The 20640-nt window shown below is 36.6% G+C and overlaps 1 protein-coding gene across 5 annotated transcripts in view; it reads right to left on the bottom strand.

Moving 5' to 3' along the window:
* LOC135217790 (potassium voltage-gated channel protein Shaker-like) overlaps window positions 1–20640 on the bottom strand; it is a 693892-nt gene that overhangs the window by 533836 nt on the left and 139416 nt on the right. The window contains exons 1-2 of one of the 5 annotated variants that reach the window (XM_064253825.1): window positions 9747–9992; window positions 466–1020 (exon numbers count right to left, since the gene is read on the bottom strand). The exons of the other annotated variants lie outside the window; for them this stretch is intronic. Coding sequence (XP_064109895.1) covers window positions 466–536 — 71 coding nt within the window. The 5' untranslated portion in view covers window positions 537–1020; window positions 9747–9992. Of the gene's footprint in view, window positions 1–465; window positions 1021–9746; window positions 9993–20640 lie in introns of those variants that run through there. 5 annotated transcript variants of the gene reach the window in all.

The raw sequence follows: 20640 nt of genomic DNA, 5'->3' as shown, positions 1-20640 counted from the left end.
GCCTCACGTCCAGCATACTATTTTTAGTGCTCTCGGCATATCATCTTCCATACCAGGAATTGTCGAGATCCTCCACATCATCTATATAAGGATTCCATCATCAGCTTTCCTGAGGTCTTTAATACCCTCTAATTCTTCATTTTTCCTCTATCAAATCCAATCTAATACAGAACAACAACTATTCTTCTCATCCTTTCCCCTATAACTTTTTTCTAACCAAGACATACTTTGCACTCACCGAGTTCACATATATATAACTACTTTCTTCAATGATTCAATTAATGCACAACACAACACGTTAAATAACAGAATGCTTACAAAAGGACCTGAACTTTAGTGAAAAAGCTGACAAATAGTTATAATTCTAGAGTACTGTAGCAAATTGTTCTCAAGTACTGTTCTTCAAACTAACTGTACTTATATTGTGCGTAATGGTGAAACACTCGAAGGGTTTTCAGGACTTACGACTGGTGGGAAGGTACATGCCTCCGCCCGGTGTCGTCACCTAATCCGTAAATTCCAGCGACTGCTGCCATAGTCACCAGAAGCCACAGCAGTCCTAGGATTCTTCTTCTTCTTCTTCTTCTTCTTCTTCTTCTTCGTTGGCGTTGTCCCTTTGGCACAAAAAGATTCTTCCTCTGCTCTCACGCTCTCCTTCTCCTTCTCCTCCTTCTCACCCGCCCTTTCAACCTCCCCTTGCAGGTTTGTGGAGGTGATGAATATTTCCTTTATTTCTCTTCCTTATTTCCAAACCAAATATTCACTTTTCATAACTCCACAGACTTCCACCTGACCTTCCGTACTGTCGACCCTCTACCCTTGGCGTTCCTAGGGTGATGGAGGAAGGTCAAGACTTCTGGAGAGGCCTCATACCCATCTGCCACTCAGTAGGGTCCTCTTTTTCATGGCATAGGGTGGAGGAACCCTCCTTTCAAAGGTCCAGAATCATCTGGCATTTTTTTCATGCCATATTTAACGTGGCACCTGTCGTAAATTGACTTAGTCCGTCATCATGGACACCTAAATGAAATATTCGGAATTAAATACTCATTCAAACCCGTACACTGAAACTGAATCTGAACATGGCAATTTGGCACAATTGGAAGTTTGTTTCATATTATGAAGATATGTTACTGTTTGTTAAGAGAGTGCCAATTATAATACCAGGAAATAATGAATTCACTTCTTGATTTTTTTATACACAAGTTTCACACAGATAGTCTTGGACAATTTAGAATAACTTTTCAACAGCTAATTGCTAAGCAATATCACAATCTTTAAAAATATTGAGAATAGCAATCCTGAACACTAGTAATCACCACAAGTAGGAGAAAGTTTTTCCCACATATATTTGGTATATTTTCATCACATCAAACTTAAATCAAATTTATCAAATGGTCATAGATGATACTTTTTTAATAAAGGACTCGTGATAAAAATATAAAGAAAAAATAATTGAATGGTGACAGTTCTCTCTCTCTCTCTCTCTCTCTCTCTCTCTCTCTCTCTCTCTCTCTCTCTCTCAAATACCAACTTTATTTCTTTTCTGGACCACGAAAGACATCTTAATTATATCTCTACAGATTCAAAACTAAATTTCGAGAAGCATATCCACACCAAATAACAAAACGGTATCAGACCACTAGTGGCTTTTCAACAATACACTATCCGACCTAAAGCTAGAACATACGTACAGTCATGATACCTCGTAAGTAGTCACTGCTGAAAATGTCAGAAGTTATGACATCGCGGATTATGTAGTATCCTTTCGTCATAGTACCCTACATATAGCCGTCTAAAGAGTCCAATGGCAGACGGCATATAAATTGAAAAATTTCTCTCGATTGCGTCGATAGTATTCACTTACAAAATTAGTCTGCAGTTACTGACATTTAATTGTATATCCAAATTTCTGTCGAATCGTTTTTTCTCTTTTGTGAGATTTCAAAACAACAAATGAGAATAAATGATAAGGTGAAGCAGTGCTTAATGGAAATCCTGTACTCTTCCGCATCCAGTGTCGTTTAAGAATCGCTGACCACCAAAGTGAAATTGTTTATTCATCTAGTATATGACAATGCTAACCCTATACTACCAATATTTTCCTGCGGAGGAAAAAATTCCCCACCACTAAGCTCTGTTAGATCAATGCGAAACACAGGCAAACGCGAAAGCTGCATGACTTTAGATACCGATGAAATCAGCTTCACTTTATGTGCAACTGCTCAATGAATGCGTTTAAAAGTACAAATGGCAACCACTGGATAAAAAAAGAAAAAAATTCCACTGCAGTTGAAATGCACAGGCCCAATGGAGGATTAACCATCCACAATCAGGACCTCTCGCCCAGAAGCCCCAAACTCCCCCCGCCACCCCCACCCCATTCTCCTCCACATGAGCCAACCTCCCCAAACAAAGCGTCCGTTGGCCCCATCCACTTTGGCCCCATCCACCATCCACGTTTCCTCTAGACAGGAGGACGACCCTGATGAGATTTTTTGCCGTGACACGGAACTCGCATTCCCTTCCAAAGGCCACTCAGCGATGGGATGGAGGCGCGCAACCATTTACTGACTGACGAGATCCCTGAAATATCTTGATAATCGTCAATTTATCTTTCATTTTACGTAGTTGCTCATTACTTCGAGAATTCCAAAGAAGTGACCTAAGATATTCTATTAAAGATTAATTCACTTTAATCTCGGAGAAAGAATGAAATCCCGAATTAAAAGGCCCTGTGTCAGCACCAGGCACCTTTTTGAATGACGATTTTTCTAGTCTAGTTTTCCCTTCTACCAACGATTCCAGTGGTACTTAAATCTCGCTTTTATGCTTTTTGAATAACCCTTTTCTCTTCCTGTCCATTTGCCTCGAAGATCACTTTTCTGCTTCATCATCTTTATTTAGAAAAACAGATAACTTTCTTAGGTGACCTGTTCTTCTAACATAAGATATACATGGTGATAAAAATGATACACGAGATTATCTCTTCTTCACAACATTTCTATGTTCATTATCCCTATTACGTTTCTTTTTTCCACATTCTTTTGCAATTTGGCGGCTTGCGTGACGTTTTGATTACAAAAAATAACTAATGGCACGACGAAGGAATTGTGACACTTATCAATGATAACGGTTCAGACCGGATTTCAAGATGACCATCGAAGGAAACAAGTTCGATGACTGAATAAACACTACCCCCCCCCCCCCCCCCCAGTTGGAAGGCCAACTGTAGTTCAACTTAATGCCAGTCTTTTAGTCCATATCTAAAGATGATTTGAAGGAATAAGAAAGCAGCTGTAGGCATATCTGTTAAAAATACTGGTAAGTCACGAAAACGTGGACAGGAAAAGGGGCCCATAGTTTACCCGATGGAGAGAGAGAGAGAGAGAGAGGAGAGAGAGAGAGAGAGAGAGAGAAACACTATCGCTGAACACTGCACATTTCCATTGACCAAATCTAATGATATACGTCCCAGTAAAGCCTATATGGTGTTTTATCGTCCCACTTCGTTGTAACGTGAGATTCCTTGCAGAGGTCATAAAAATATTGACAATATGAATAAGAATCCAGTGGTAAACTTCCAGCAGCTTTGTAATCGATCTCCGAAATGTCGAGCTGATGCACTTTAAAAAGTATTCCTCGAATTTTTCTTTTCAAGGTTCTCTGCCCTTCCCTAATCCTCAGACCTCGACAACGCGATCTTAACAGCTAAAATAATGTCTAAATTGCTGATATCAGAAAGGGTTTCATTCATACATGCATTATATATATATATATATAATATATATATATATATATATATATATATATATATATATATACAGTATGTATATAAATAAATATATATATATTAAAATAAATATATATTATATATATAGATAGATAGATAGATAGATAGATAAGGCTTAATTTCAAGTCAATGACCTCTGTAGGCTTGTTTCATATGAATAGGTTTCATCCTCTGCATAATATTAATAAATATGTATAAATATGCACTTGCTTGAAGGCTATACCTCCTAGTTTAAAACCTGTTTGTCTGACTAGTAAACAACACGAGAGCAGCTTGTTTGTTTTTTTCAGCAGTCTTAAAATTGATATACCGACATATATATATATATATATATATATATATATATATATATATATATATATATATAATATATATATATATATATATATATATACTTCTTGGTTCTCTGAAACATTGATCAAAGAAAACAATGTTTGAACAATAACTAAAATCAAGGAATGAAGAAGAAAACGTATGAAGTCAAATACGGGCACAGAGCCACAAGGGAACATGTGTTCAAGATTAGGCAAAAAAAAGAGGGCAAATGGAGCTCATTTTGCCTAGCTGAAGAAAGGAAGACATCTGGTGCATGAGGTGTTTTACGTCCGTCTCGGTTCTGCTTCTTTCATTCGTTTCTTTCATGCCTCTTTTTCGAAGCTATAATGAGCACAAAATGACTGCTTGACAACCTCCACATACTTAAGACCTATAAATGTCTATATTATTTTCATTCTGCTTTTTTCAGCTATATATGTTCGGAGGTTTTACATTGCCAGGTCGATTCGCTCGTATGATTCGAAGGCTACTAAAATGTATTACTTTGATATATAAAAAGATTTAACAGAACTTAAATTTCCAGTGGGTGTTACCGACGCAACAAGGTATGAAAACTAACCGTTGATCATAAAATTCCAGTTTTTAAATGTCAAATCTGTTATTTGCATGAGTGTGTGGAATTCCGAGTTTCAGGCAGTATTACTTAATTCGTTATATCTAGAAACATGGCATCAAAAGTATACATCAACATTAGAAATCTAATACTGTAACAATTTCTGGAGCCAGAATTAAAAAAGTTCGTGTGAGAATCTAGTACTAATACTATTAAAATCTATGATGAAAGAATTTTTGATAATTCATTCCAATAAAAATTCTCTAGCCAGAAAAAATAAAGCAAATACCAAAGAAGGCCTGAAATTTATGAAGTAATCTGTTCTATACCCAGACCCTGGCAGTAAAATTTCATTGTTCACCAAAGAATCTAATGCTACAGCGATTTCTTTGGCTAGACTGAAGACAGTTTCTAAACGGTTCTTATCTTTTAACTCATTATGTGGCCAGAAATTAGGAAGTTAATAACAGAATCGAATCATTCAATGATTTATCAAAATACAGTGAAGGGAGCTTCAGAATCTAATTCTAAAACTATTCTTTATTCCAAAATGAAGTCTGGCAAGGGAATCTCACCAGAAAATAATTTAGCGGCACCGAATGAAGTAATTCTGTATAAGAACCTAACTCATAACAACTTATGTAGCAAGAATTGAGAAGGTTGCCATGAATCTCTCATGTTCTATCTGTATAGAATACATAAAGTCTGTAAGTCATCTCTTTTCCTGGCGATAATAGAGGAGTCGATTTGAAAAACTAACCCCGCAATAATTTATGAGGAAAGATTGAATAAATACAACTATATGGAAGCAATAGGGTGGATGAATGAGACTGGAACACATTTATAATCAAATATATTCCAAGAGAAAGAAGGACTAGATAAAAACCTAACTTATTAGTAATTTATTTTGAGACTGTGATTCGGGGGAAAAGTTTGAAATTTCTTAATTTCACCCATAGAAATTTGTCTTCCTATATATTAAAACAAGGAATACACGGAATGTGATGCAAAACTGAATATCATCAGTATACACAATCATGACCGGACAGTTCACTCTCTCAAAATTGCGAATTCAAAGCAAATCATTTTCATGTTACGCAATACACTAGCTATATTTCCTGAACTACAAGGAGTCCCCAAAATACGTAGAGAGGAATAAAAAAGAAGATATAGCTCAGAAAAAAATGAAAATCCTAATTGAAAGTCAATGAAACGTATGAAACGATAATGGATATGCAGCAAATGGTCGGTATAATAAGCGTCGAGGGCATCTGAGACACACGAGAGAGAGAGAGAGAGAGAGAGAGAGAGAGAGAGAGAGAGAGAGAGAGAGAGAGAGAGAGAAAGTCTTATTGACTACATGAAGAGCAGTACAGATTCAAGTGCCATTATAGTAGCTAAGAATGGTTTCTTTCGCGGACCTTGAAGAAGCAAGTACGCACAAACAAAACGATGCATTATTCACTCTGCCCACTTTTTCGCTCAGTCAGTTTCGAATTAATTTCTCTGTGTCATTTCCTATCAATTTAAAAGTCATCAACCGCATTATTCTTCTTTAATTTGTATACCAATTATCAAACAGCTCCCAAGGGCATTTTAGCTATTTACCTCATCAGTCCTTCTGACCATAAAAATATTTGCGTGAGTAAATAAATTTTTCGATACCAAAATGAGCGGTAAGATGGTAAGATTATTTACTCCTTCAGGGGTCTTCATATTCAGTCCTCTAAGTAGCATGAAAAATCGTGAATAAAGATTTAAGTAAAAAATTAGTGTTTCGCATGGCTGTGATATTTCCACTACTATTCCTTTCAAAAATGCAGGAAACGGATTTACTCTTGAAAAAAAGTGTTGTTTTTAAGATGATGCGACTATTTCTAACTATCCCATCTCCTGGGTATAGACAGACTGTGGTTGCTGAATCTCTTGACAGAGATTTGGTTAAATTTAGTGCATGCTGCATACGATACTCAGAGGATACAGCTCAACCCAAATCAAGCTCGAGTATAAGTTTTAGTACGTCTTAGACTGTGGTTGTCATCCCCCATATCTTTACACTGCGAGGGATTCTTTCACTACAAACAATTCGATTAGAATTCTAAGTCTCCTTAATGCAAATTCCATTTTGAGAGATTCATCCGACCCATTTTCTTCAAATGCGCAAAAATTCGATATATGGTCTGCCAAGATTTCGGAGACCTATTTATCCTGGGGATATGATTTTATTCCTTTATTCTGTTATGTTTTGAAAACAGTCCGTATCTTTAGGTCCTCATGAGCTGACTCGCATCTGTTGGGCAAAATCTTAAGTTGTCTCTCTTTTCTTATTCCAGATCTTAATATTAATCTTTGGTAATAAAATTCTTGGCAGTCATATCTTCATAGACTATACCAATCACAACCACATATTAAAAGGAATGCCCTTTATTCTAAATTTCTGAGTTTTCTTTTATGAGGTTCAGTGCTAGCTAGCTGTCACCACATCATCGTATGGTATCCTTAGTTATGTAGTTGGATCGTTGGACCTTCAGAAGTTCAAACCAAGTGCCAGTGCATCTTTGTTGAGCAAGAGCATGAGTTTCAATTCGCAGTTTGTTTATTATTATTGGTTTTCATTCGCCATTTCTCTTATGTAGTTTATTGTTTTTGCATTTTTCTTTCTGTACTGGGTTCTTTGGGCAAGCCTCCTGCTGTTGCAACTTAGGCTGTTAGTCGTCTATTACTCATCAAAATACCACTGATCAACTGAGATTAGGTTGACCAAATTACCAAAATTGTAACTAGGATTTTATTCAACTGACACTCTCTGGGTGTCCTCTTCCCTTTGTGTGAACTAGTCTTCCTAACTGGAGAGCCAGGTACCCCTTGAGAGAGCTAAAGCTAATTTTGAACATCGTTCAAAGACGACCAATAGAAACATTACTAGAAAGTACGCTGAGTTAGCAAAAATGGAAACTACGGCAGTCCTTAGTATATTCAAACTTCATGTTGCGGGGCTGTAAGGAAACCCATTACATGTTAAGTTATCTGCTTAGCAACCTGTATGAATCAATACTAAATAACAATAGCACTTTTTATGCAGATGCACCACGATTTACCCAATCAGCTGCATCTTTCAGGACAGAAAGCCTTTAACATCAAAGGAAAGAAAAATACTTAACCTCTCGCCCAAATGGAACATATCCACAATACCATCTTCCGCCTTGCAACACGACATGAAGTTTTCTAGGTCAGTGGAATAGCGGTTACCCGACTAAACTCACTTGTCTTCAGGCAAGGCCTCATGTAACACAGCCTTTAAATCTCAGATTCAAAAGATGTCTGCTTAAATAGTTTCCTCCTAATTTATCATGTATTTAAATCCCAATCTACCTCGTGTTGTTTGAGAGGGGTGTCATCAATTCTAAATGAATAAGGATCTCAAGTGCATCTTCAATTCATAGGCGTCCGCTCACGCCCAAACATATACGTATATGTAGTATTCATTAGCCAAAATGCACAACACACACACACACACACACACACACACACAAACACAAAGTGCGATATCTATTTTGGTATAAACTGGATATCTGAACATTTTCAGCGAGACTGAAAAAAATTCCTCTTGAAACCAATTTTAAATGAACACATGGTGGCCTCGGAGTTGCCAACATCAACTCTTGAACCTTTAATCTCAAAGAAGGGCAAAGCATCTTCGGAAATCTGTACAGCAAGGCTGCATACCAAAGGCAAGACGCATCGTAAAAATATAATCATGAAACCAATTTTGAATGTGAACGCACGCGGCTTCATTTATCAGTGGAGAAAAGTTACTTTTAAATGTCAAAGGGAAAATACAAGATCGATGCTAGAAACACGACACAGAAATGATAAACATGCGTTCTATGGAATTGGTAAAAACAAATTTGGGACCACTCGTTCATTCATGAGGCACTCCATGTACGTGCGCACACATATACAATACATACATACAAACAAGACATACACGTGTATATAATATATATATATATATATATATATATATATATATATATATATATATTATATAATTACAGAAACTATACTGGTATATCTGATTGCTAAAATTTATTATTACACTTAATTCAGTCAAGTTTTCGGTGTCCTCCTGCAAGGAATGAAAAGAGAGTGAGTGCATGCTTGAATGAATCAATCCAACTTTTCATCATACAAATAAACGTGAAGCACGCTGAAGTTTATGCTACACTATTTTCTTTTCTGTTCTGTTTTTTTTTTATGCCGATCGATATGACCTCAAGCGTGTAGAACTGCCTTGGGTTGTTAATTACAAATACTTTATTCCTTTTCTCCCTTTTCACTCAGTGCAACAGTAATCTTCGTGGGCATGGGATAACTGCTCTCCTAACTGCTCACGGCCGGTTATCAATTAGGAAGCTGTCCATCCACATAGCATCAGATTAGGCAAAACGCCCTTCATAGCCATGCTCGCCTTCATTATCGATTCTTCTTTATTCAAAGCATACATCCACATTAGCTCCGGTTAGGTGGTAATCGATGCCAAGGAGGCCACCTCCGAATACTCAGCACAGTAGTAGTTCTCGTCTGATATCAGTCGTGGTATTGGCTCATCACGGCCCACTACTACAATTTTTCCAAGAAAAATCACACGCCAACTATTACTCTGTATCTCTAAGCGCGTTATTGCCAGAAAAAACGAAATTTTCTCATATTCAATTTCCTTTCATTCTTTTTCTTTAGTGATACCTTACTTTCAGAACCATTTCCTAAACGCTGTTGTACAAATGGCACATTGCGTTGAAGTCCATACATTTACGCGCAGCATTCGTAATCCGACAATTATCTTCTACCACCGTTCTGTACTCATAGCCATAGCTTCAGATCTCCCTGTAACGATAAGACCGTCTTTTCACGGCAACTGACAAATTGATTAACAAAGAAAAACTGAAAGCTCGAAAATTGTTTAACTCATAGATACTTTCTTTTCAAGCTGATCACCCAACCCGTTACTTCGCAACTTAGTTCACAATACTATGTACAAACAAGATCAGGGAGGCATCTTACTTTTAATCACTTTTTCTTTCTCATTTTTAGAAGTTGGTGGTCGCAAAACACCGCTCATTCAAATCACATCTTCATACGCACGCGCATATTGCCGCGTTTGGAATTCCAGCGACTCCATGACGAAAGGGTGTGTGGTGAGCTGTATTGTGATGGTTTTGTCTGTTGTGAAATGAGTGACCCAAGCGAAGGAGGAGGAGGCGTGTTATCTGCGTGTTTTTCTGTAAAGAGTCAGCAGCGAGCGTAGCACCTGCGTGGTGCGAGAGTCCAAGACCAAGTGAGAGCTGGCACAGATAGAGACCCACCCTTCCTCCCAACTGCCCCTAAAAACCCACCCGTTTCAGCTCGTCCCCTCAGTCCACCTCCCCTCGGCCTTCTTCCCCTCTCCTTTGCAACATGCCATTCCGTGTCCCGAGTACACCAGCACCATTTTTCGGCCTTGGACACTCTTGGACGTCGAAATACATGTAGGGCTTGTACGCATCCCACTCCTAGTGTATGCACCACCGTCCATCCTTCTCACCAAGGGCTTCAAGAGGCTCCGTTCCGTCGCCAAAATCTTACAAGTTTCGCCACCATAAAACAACTTCAACTTCAGCGCACAGACACACACACATACACACACACACACACACATCCTCCCAGTGGCTGGGCGGCGCAACCACGGACGCTTCACTTTTTGTCTCCCTTCTTTTCAAGCAAAAGTTCAACAAAAGGAGTAATAGTCAACACAAAAAGTTCTAAACAGCAAATACTACTAAGTTCTACGATATATCAAGAACATTATGGTTTGGAATATAGTGTTTGTCTTCTCTTCAGACCTACATCTAATACTTTTGTAAAAAAATCTTAAGCATATCAAAAACCTTTAAGTCCAATAAAAGATGAAGGTCACAGGAACCACAACCAACTTTGCTTTATCACAAGCACAAATGGTAACAAGCTAAAATATATAATACCTGACTACATAACGAAATATCAGCTACAAATTACGATAAAAAAACACACAAATTCAATCCGGACTTATTTGCTCAAAAATAAATAAGATGTGGCTAAAACTTACTCAGGATAAAACATAATAACTGTCGTGTGTAAGTTAGCATTAGTATTATTATTCAAAACTAAATGTCAGTTGTGAGGATTACTTTAAATTCCCTAATGTAACCATTCAGAGTTAAATTCCCTAATTTAACCATTCAGAGAGAGAGAGAGAGAGAGAGAGAGAGAGAGAGAGAGAGAGAGAGAGAGAGAGATGAATGGTCCAACCTGGTGAGTACCCTTCCCTTTTTAAATTATATGAATGTTCAGTTTCCATGGGGTACTAAACACTCCATGTCCCTAATTATTTCACTTTTCGACCTCCTTTTCTTTCTTTCTCAATCCACAACAGTCGACTCATTACTAGGTGGAAAATTCACTGCTAAGATCAATACAGGCAATCTGGATATTTATGAAAACATGCCCGTAAAATACCTTTCCCCTCCAGTTCAGTGTCATACATGGATTGCACAGTTGCACACACAGACACACACACACACACACACACACGGAGAGACAGTGAAAAGTAACAATAGCAAAAACAAAATACGTCATCAAATCCCAAATCTATTTGACGAGTCCTACAGCTAGTAACAACAACAGCAACATATACGTCATCAACCCGTAGAGCTCTTTTACTCTTTCCATTTGCAGAAACAACAACAATGACAACAAGTACGTCTTCAACTCCCAAAGCTCTTTCACTGGCTCCGTTACTAGAAGCAGCAGCGAAAAGAACATCGCCATCTTCAAAGGGACAGCCGTTTTTGAAAGACGGTTTTCTTCAGAGAAAGATGTAGAAATGGGGTCGGAGACGGCGACAAGTAGTCTACTGCAAATCATTCACTAAATGTCTAACCAACACAGTTACATTCATCTTCGGAAAATCGATGCTCGCTCATATCAGTCGAGAAACTTACTCCGGACAGATATATTGTTAAATGTAAACATCAATTTCTTTAGGCAAACTGAGTAAAACTGACGTTGATGCGGTAAAAAAAAGGGTTCTATTGCCCCTCGAAAAACCAGAACTTTGAAGTGAAGTCTGGCGTCCATCCAGATATTTAAACAATGTTCAGTGCTCATTAAAATTTAATATATTTTTTGTACCGTAAAGGCCACTGGATAGGCAAGAGAATGCCGTCTCTTGAAAAGTGGAGCTTCTGTCAAATCTCGAGGGAAGGAAGAGACCCGAATCATAAGAAGCTGATAGATGTATGAATATGGATACGTCAAACCAGTGATAGGACTCCAATGCTTGGAAGTAAAGAGAATGAGTTGCCATGCCGAGTGAAATTCTTCAAGTTATTGCGGGATGCAGTTGTCCGTCAAGTGTTACACGATCGCCTTTGGAGAGAAGGTAGTTGCTCGTCAAGATCAAGGCAATAGCGACCGAAATATAATTTAGCCAAAGACAGCTAAGCCTCCTTGCTGAGGAGAGGAGGATGTTCAAGAGCGGCAAGTGGTCTAAAATGACAAAGCCAAATTCAAAAGTTCATAAATATCATTACAGTTGTTCTACGTTTTCATCCTGATAAAAATACTAGTATATTTGATATGTTAGTAGATATTTCAATATATTGCTATGCTGATTCAATAGAACATAACCCCATGCTTTCGAGATTCCGGCTTTATAAACAACAACAGATTTAGCATTCTAATTTACATTTAATAAAATACAATGCCTTTATAAGATATTGTTGATACAGGATCATAGGTAATCTTTGTCAGTACGTAATAATTCTTCTTCATGCGAGAAGTTCATGAAACTTTTAATACATCAACAATCAGACAAATATTTCAGAATGCATTCATAAAACAGTCATTTTTAATAATCAATCAACTTGGTCCTGAAAAAATTGAAGGTTTTTTTTTTCATGTTGCCAGAATATACAAGGACACTGGTCTGTCTCTAAGGATGCGTGTGAAGGCAGTCACATATGCACAAGAATAATTTCAATAATAATTATATCTAGTAGGATTTTAAACTCAAGAATTTAATAATAGTGCTACAATGCATATTATTACTGCTGATATAGATATTTTATGAAAAGGAGTTTATACTTGACACAGCAGCAAAACGGGAAATACAGTATTTATGTATATATATATATATATATATATATATATATATATATATATATATATATATATATACATACACATACATGCATACATAGATACATACATACTACATACATACATACATCACATACATATATATATATATATATATATATATATATATATATATAATGTATATATATAATCATATAACCACACCCACAACTTATTAGTAAAACTGGTTAACTGCACAAATAATTCTAATGCATTACCATGACAATATTTCAGGTTTATATTTTGGTAAAACCGTCCTAAAACTTCCATGATTAAATGAGGATGAATACAAGATAGCAACATCATGGCATATCTTTCTTTGCTTGATGCTTTGGATAAAATAGGGTCCGGCTTACAATGAACGGCCTGGCATTATCTTTGTCCATAAAAGAGACTGAGTGGTCGTCAAATCTGCCACACTCAGCAACTACTGTCTTTCCGACATAAACATTTTGTTTGTCTTTGAAAAAAAGAGAGAGAAAAAAAGACTGGTATAAATCTCAAGCATTTTTTTAAACATCGCTACTTTCTTGACTTGCAATTACGCAAAAAAGAAAGAAAAAAAGAAGAAGAATCAGAACATCTACAAGTGGAGTAAAGTATTCTCCACACAATCCCGAACTGCGTATCTTAGGGTTTCCACGGGAAGGGTCACCGTATTATGCATTCGGGTCACAAGCCAAATGACGAAGCTTTCTTGTCTGCTGCCTAGAAATAGTATCCCGAAAGGGGCCTTCATTCGGTCATCTGCAAACCTCCGATCTACCTATAGTATCGTCTCTGATTCAGCATTCGATAAAGATAATCTGAGAGAGAGAGAGAGAGAGAGAGAGAGAGAGAGAGAGAGAGAGAGAGATTGTTACAGGTCTTCAGTAATCGTGACTTGATGGGAAGTCAGAGAGAGAGAGAGAGAGAGAGAGAGAGAGAGATTGTTACAGTTCTTCAGTATTCGTGACTTGATGGGAAGTCTAAGTGATCACCAATATCAGTGGCACTGTTGACGAACTAATGACATCACAAGGTCAAATTAATTCTTTTATACAGAATACTATTAAAACAGCTATTTAATCAATTTAACCAAATGAGCGACAATTCTAAGGAGAATCTCTTCAACAATTACACTGTATAACAAGGGAGCTATATAAAAAAAGGGGGGAAAATAGGTTCATCCTTTCTCCACATATTTACAAGTCTTAGTTAGTAAGGTTGTAAAATTATGAAGCACATAGAATTTATGTGAATTTCCATCCACTCACTACTCCGCAGTTATTATTATCATTTAACATTAAAAGACCCGTGTCGCAAATTACCTCAGCTTGAAGTTCTCTATTCTGGTTGTTCGTGAAATCACTTTCTTGATAATTAAGCGTCAAGCATTCAAATGAATGTGCTTTCTAATAAGTCATATGTCTTATTTAAATTGAGTTCAAAGCGGAAAGTTTATTCATATGTATGTAAATGCGTGAGCATGTATGCATTTATGTATGCATGGAAATATATATATATGTATGTATTTGTGTGTGTGCGTATTCTATGTATATAACTAAGGCTACTATAATAATAAAAGAAGGCTATAACCTCAGCTGCATTTATTGACACATGCTACTGACATACATACATACATACATACATACATACATACACACACACACACACACACATATATAGTATATATATATATGTATATATATATATATATATATATATATATATATATGCACACAACACATATATATATATATATATATATATATATATATATATATATATATATATATATATAATGTGTGTGTTTTTGCAAAACAGCCGAGTTCTCTCAATTAGAAAAGTCTGCGGTCAAATTTGCAGTTCCACCGACATCAATAATGATTAATGCAGTTAAAAGCTCCCGTTAAAGTTGTTTTTATAGAAATAACAGAAATTTTATACATATTTACCGGTAGTTAGTACACATTCCTCTAACCCCCCTAAATATATAAAAAGATAAATATTTAAAAAATAACCCTGACCGTCTAATTCTCCAGTATTATGGATCTGAGACCTGGGCATGGAAGACACGAAACTGATGAAAGTTAGGCTAAAAAATCTAACGAGCAGTAGTAACGAGCAAAAAGCACAACAAAATTTACCAATAACTGTAGTAATTAAAATATAAAATAGTACAAGTTTTAACAATCTGTTAGACCAAATTTACGGGAAATTTAACAAGTGCCAACAGCATAGGCCGCAAAAGCTCATATCTCATTGCGGCCACTTCCAAAAATATGTGCAACACACCATTTTTAAATTTGTCTTTAGTATGCAACGACTACCATTGTAAGCTTTTAAATAGTCTCAATGTAAAACGTGAAGCGATCACAGTACTCAAAAAAATTCAATTCCTCGACTCGAGTCCCTAAGGAGATCTAAAATCCCTGTTAAAGAGCTATGCAGAAATTTAAGCACTATACTCTCTCTCGCGTGGAAGGGAACCTTTAATTATCTTTATTTATTTATTTATTTATTTATTTATTTATTTATTTATTTATTATCTTTTTTTTGGCCGTACGTCAAGCTTTCATTTTCTTAAAATGTGTCATTTCTTTTTAAAGTGTAAATACGAAATATCCCCAGTATCATATATGGGTTTTTGTAAAGCTAACTGACGAGATTAGTATTAACGTGATTTTTTTCGGCTAATCGGAATCCATAATAAAATTTGGGTTTATACTGTTCAAAGAAAGCAATTTAATTTGAATATCTACACAGCTGGATTCAATCATTATGATTTTCGATTATTTAGATTCCTTGTTGCCTTCTTGCACTAGATCCGTGAAAAAGTAAGCATTTTAGCAGATTCTCACTCTGCATAAACCCATTTAACTTCAACATCACCGCGGCTACATTGAAGAATGATGGTGTCGACCAATCAGAACCTTTGATATCTAACAAGGAATTGCTTCAAACAATCAAATTCCGGATGGGACTGAATTTCTCCGGTGCCCTCTCATTTTCCTTAACAGCTGGTGCTTCCAGTGAACAATAAATATGTATCTTAGACAAACTCTCGTGCAGAAACCTTCTATAGCATCACTCACTTCACATTATATAGCATCATTCACTTCACACACAAAACCGCAAAAGTTTGATCTGCAGTTACATATAGCACCAGACATTAACGGCGTCATTTGCGTTACTTTCCTTTCCAATACCTCTTCCTTATCATCTATCCACACTTTCTAAGCCATTCCCTCCTTCGTCCTAGCGATTTGGAATTCTATAATCTTACCCCATACCGGTAGCGCTCCTTTCAGTGTGTCCTCCGATTTAAGAGTACATACCCCTCGTGATTAAGACAGCTTCGCTGTGCTGAAACCAGGCTTGTGAAGTGCGTAGGGGTAGTGACCTCATCCCAAACGGTTTGCCTAAAAATATTTCTTTCTACAGCCTCCCTTCGAGGGGAAAGACCCACTTATTTGAATATATAAAAGAATAAAAAAATAGTTTGTATAGATAGAGAAACCGATAACCGAAAAGACTTTGCAAAGGACCCCAGGATTACATACTTTTAAAATATTAAAGACAAATGTTGACGTCGAGAATGTTGCAGGACCGAAAATTAAAAGCGCAGAATTCGTAGATTGTGCTGTATCATTCCTTGACGGTCTTCATAAATTACAGAAAATTTGTAATTAAGAAGAATTTCGGCTCGATTAGGTATTTTTTAACAAGGCCCATCCGTCGAATCACGCGTTTTCTCTGACTGATTTCAAGAAACAATGGCGCACGCGAGTCCAAAGGATTGGCGATTAAAAGGATTAAATAACTGCCGACAGAAGACAATCACGCAAAAGCACCATGTCTAACATCACGTGAGTTACCAGTTACATTATACTAGCAGACTGTACCCACATGTGACGCCGAGAACAGGTGCATACGTACTCTGATTTGAAGAGTACAAATCTCTCTCTCCATTTAAATGTTACTATGAAATTCATTCATTCGACGTCAATCGCTTCATCCAAAACAGCTCTAAATACGTTCGGTTCCTTCTTTTCTCTTTTACGGGTACACTCATATGGCTATTTTCATCTGCAAATCATTCTGTACATACTGCATACATACATTATATATATATATATATATATATATATATATATATATATATATATATAATATATATATATATATATATATATATATATATATATATATATATATATATATATATATATATATATATATATCATACACACACACAGTAAGTAAATCTAGTTTGCCGTCCATTTCTGTTTCTATAGATACAAAAGTGTTTGTAGTGATAAAGATTGCATCACATACGCACACACACACACACACACACACACACAAATATATGTGCGCGTGCTTGAGCGTATGTATGTATATTAATTATATATATATATATATATATATATATATATATATATATATATATATATATATATATATATATATATATATATATATATATATATATATATATGTATATATAGTGTGTGTGTGTGATACAACCTTTATCACTACAAACATTTTTCTATCTATAGAAACAGAAATGGACGGCAAACTAGACTTACTAACGTAGCAGGAAAATTTTCAACAAATTAACTCATACAAACATCCTCCTTTACACTGACAAATCTAGCTTTTTCACTGAAAAATGGCGGACTCGAGAAAAACAGATGAGAATAGGAAAAAGCCTAATGTCTGAAGATGAATGAAATTTAGGATGACTCTCCAGGTTAGTATCTTTCCACGTCGATTTAAACCTCATTTACATTTTCTCGATCTACAGCAGCTTATACAATGCTCCTTATCATAGTGTCAGAAGCTCTATCTGCACACACAGTAGAGAAATTAAAGTTCTTAGAGAAATTACTGTACACAGACTAAATGTGATAAAAATTAAACTAAAAAGGAAATAATATAGGTAAGATTAATGTGATCAATCCTCTTGAGAGACAGACAAGACAAGAAGTACCAGTCCATTTTCCAACAAGAAAGATATACTGAATCCCATGATAAGATCAAACAAATGGCCGTATGGATACGACGGGACTATCTTTGGTTTCGTTCAAAGGCAAAGAATCCGAGGATGGTTCAGTAAAGGTTACATTTAAACCTATAATCAAGTACAAATGTATACTCTTTCTGACAGTTTACTTACACGATTTGATAGAATCTGACATCTATTTCTACCGAAAGACTATAGATAACTCGGTAAGAACCCCATTTTTGGGTTGGGGGAATAAAAAATATAATCATAATATATATAAAGATGGATCCCAACCTAACTTTGATTCATCTAACCTAACCTAAGACAAACATCCCATCTGACCATCCCACCACCCTTCCCCCAAGCTCGAAGACCCAACTAAACGTATCCAAGTGGTAGCAAATTATTTAATGAACCATATGGATGGAACCTAAGCGTAACCTTAAATCCCTTATCCGAAGCTAGATCCCAGACAGGGCATTTGGCTGTCTGGCATCCAGCTTAGAATGCCCCTTTTAGACGAACTCTATATTAATTTCTTTGCTTCCTAAGAATTCTGGTAAGACAACGGCAAAGAGCATCAAAGGTAACGGGAGAGAAAGAGAAGACACCTTAACCGCCACAGTTTTCCTGATGATAAGTAAAAGGAACGCCTCTATCACCGGCTCGAACAAAAATCGGACTTCACTCTAGACCCATTCCCGTGAGATAAGGTTCACTTATCCGTGTTCTCGAAACCCTGCTAGGAATGACAAACCACATTTTGTTAGTCTATACTGGAACGAACGATGAGGGAACTCGTAATTCTTCTTCTTATCTTTTAACAATATATTTCTAAGGGTAACTGGCAGCTGTTCATCACTCCTGATTTTCAACATTGATTTGCTTTATTGGTTAGTTTTAATGAAAAGGACGAATTGTCACCTACACCAAGAACTAGAGGTAGGGAATTATCCTTTCAATTCCCAAACTACAGAAAAGTGTCAGAAAACTAAATGAGTGACCTTGACTCTTACTTTTACCAAGTATTCCTTGAGTATTATTTTATTTATATTGTCCAAAAGTAAACGCATTTTTATGCAAGCGCTTATAGTTCCCTCAAACATAAATTCCCATATGTTATTTATATATAGAAATATTGGAAATTTTAAAAGTTGTTGTTTCATATTGTGACTGCAACACTCTCCGTGCTTGGTAATGCCCATAAGTGAAAAGCTGTGTGTACTTAAAAAATAAAGGCCTTGAGTGGTCACAAAAATAGCAATTGTTTTTGCACCAGGCTCTCGTACTGCACATCAGTTCCTTCCTTTCCCTCCATTACTGTTCGAGTGGCAGCCTTCTCTCACCCATCCGTGAAAATGTCGTTTACAGCCAAGGCTCTGAGAACAAGAGAGGGTTTTGAGTCTGGCTTGAAAATCAGCTTTTCCAGATGAACAAGGGAACATTTATTATTATGGATACCCAACCTCTGACTCAAACTATGGGAAGGATAACGAGTCTTTAGCAAAAATAAATAAATCAATATATGAATAAACATAAAAGAAATCCAGTAGGCTGTTGGGCATGACGTCGAAGTGTATTATCAGGCCATAAATATTAGAAGAGCACTCATTTCGGGCCGAGATATCTACAGCGGTTTAAATGCAAGGATATATCAATGTTGACCATTCTAGCGATGTACTATGGGAACACCAAGAGTTCGGGGATATCGAAATATACCCCTTAATGCAACAATGTTAATTTAATGAAATTTCATTAAATTACCAGCCAACGTTCCTCAAAAATATATGAGTTTGTCTTTTTTATTTATTTAGCCTTATCTGGAGTACCAGAGTTTTTGGGGATAAAGATTTGTGGAAGGAAAAGGAAAAAACCTGGCCACCTCCCTAGCCTGAAGGTTACCTCTTACCATGGCCCATTACAGGAACCTCTAGACTGAAGAAGACATCTTTTGTTGTGAAATGTGAAAGGGCCACAGGCCCTGTAGTTGCAGTGATATCTCTTGAATAGGTTACTCACAAAACCCTATAGGTCGTAGTGACTCAATCCTGTCTTTGTACCATGCATAAACACCCGGAGATGCCTTTCTAACTAGCAGCACATCTTTTGTAAAAGTCGAATATAAAACTCTGAAGCTGAAAGCGATCAATTCCTCCCGATGCAGGCGGAATCAAAAGGCCCCAAAGAGCCCCTCTAGCTTAAAGATCTCTCCTGCAAAGGCTGGTTACAAAAATCTTTGGATCAGAGTGACCCAATCCTTCCCTTTGGGCCGCGCAAAAAATCTCGGCGATATAATTCGAACTGAAATTGCAGCCATCTCTCCCACGAGGGGCTAAAACACATTCCTCTCGATATGCGAGATCCATAAAATCCGAGTCTCATGGCTCCTCGACAGCAAAGTAACTTTAAGGATAAAACCTAATGGGAAGAGAAACTGGCAAATTTCCAGAAAATAGGGAACCTTTCGCCGATCCCCTTTTCGCCAGTTATATAATGCCAAAAACTTATTACGCTTAATTTATGGATTTTCGAAAACTTTTTTCCTCTTAATGACCAAGTTCTAAGTATTTTCTATGCAGATGGCGAGGGGTACAAAAAGGACTAGCCGAGTGGAAGTGAAGAGGATATGAATAAAGTAAATAGGAAAGGGATTTTTAAATATTATCTTCGACAAGAGAATATGTCATAAAACAAACCTTTTCTTTCCAACTACCAACACATTTCAAACAGCATTTCTACAGAATCTAC

This window comes from Macrobrachium nipponense, chromosome 7 (genome assembly GCF_015104395.2).
Source record: "Macrobrachium nipponense isolate FS-2020 chromosome 7, ASM1510439v2, whole genome shotgun sequence".
In the NCBI taxonomy this organism is placed as follows: domain Eukaryota; kingdom Metazoa; phylum Arthropoda; class Malacostraca; order Decapoda; family Palaemonidae; genus Macrobrachium; species Macrobrachium nipponense.
This window is presented reverse-complemented; position numbering and strand designations above follow the sequence as displayed.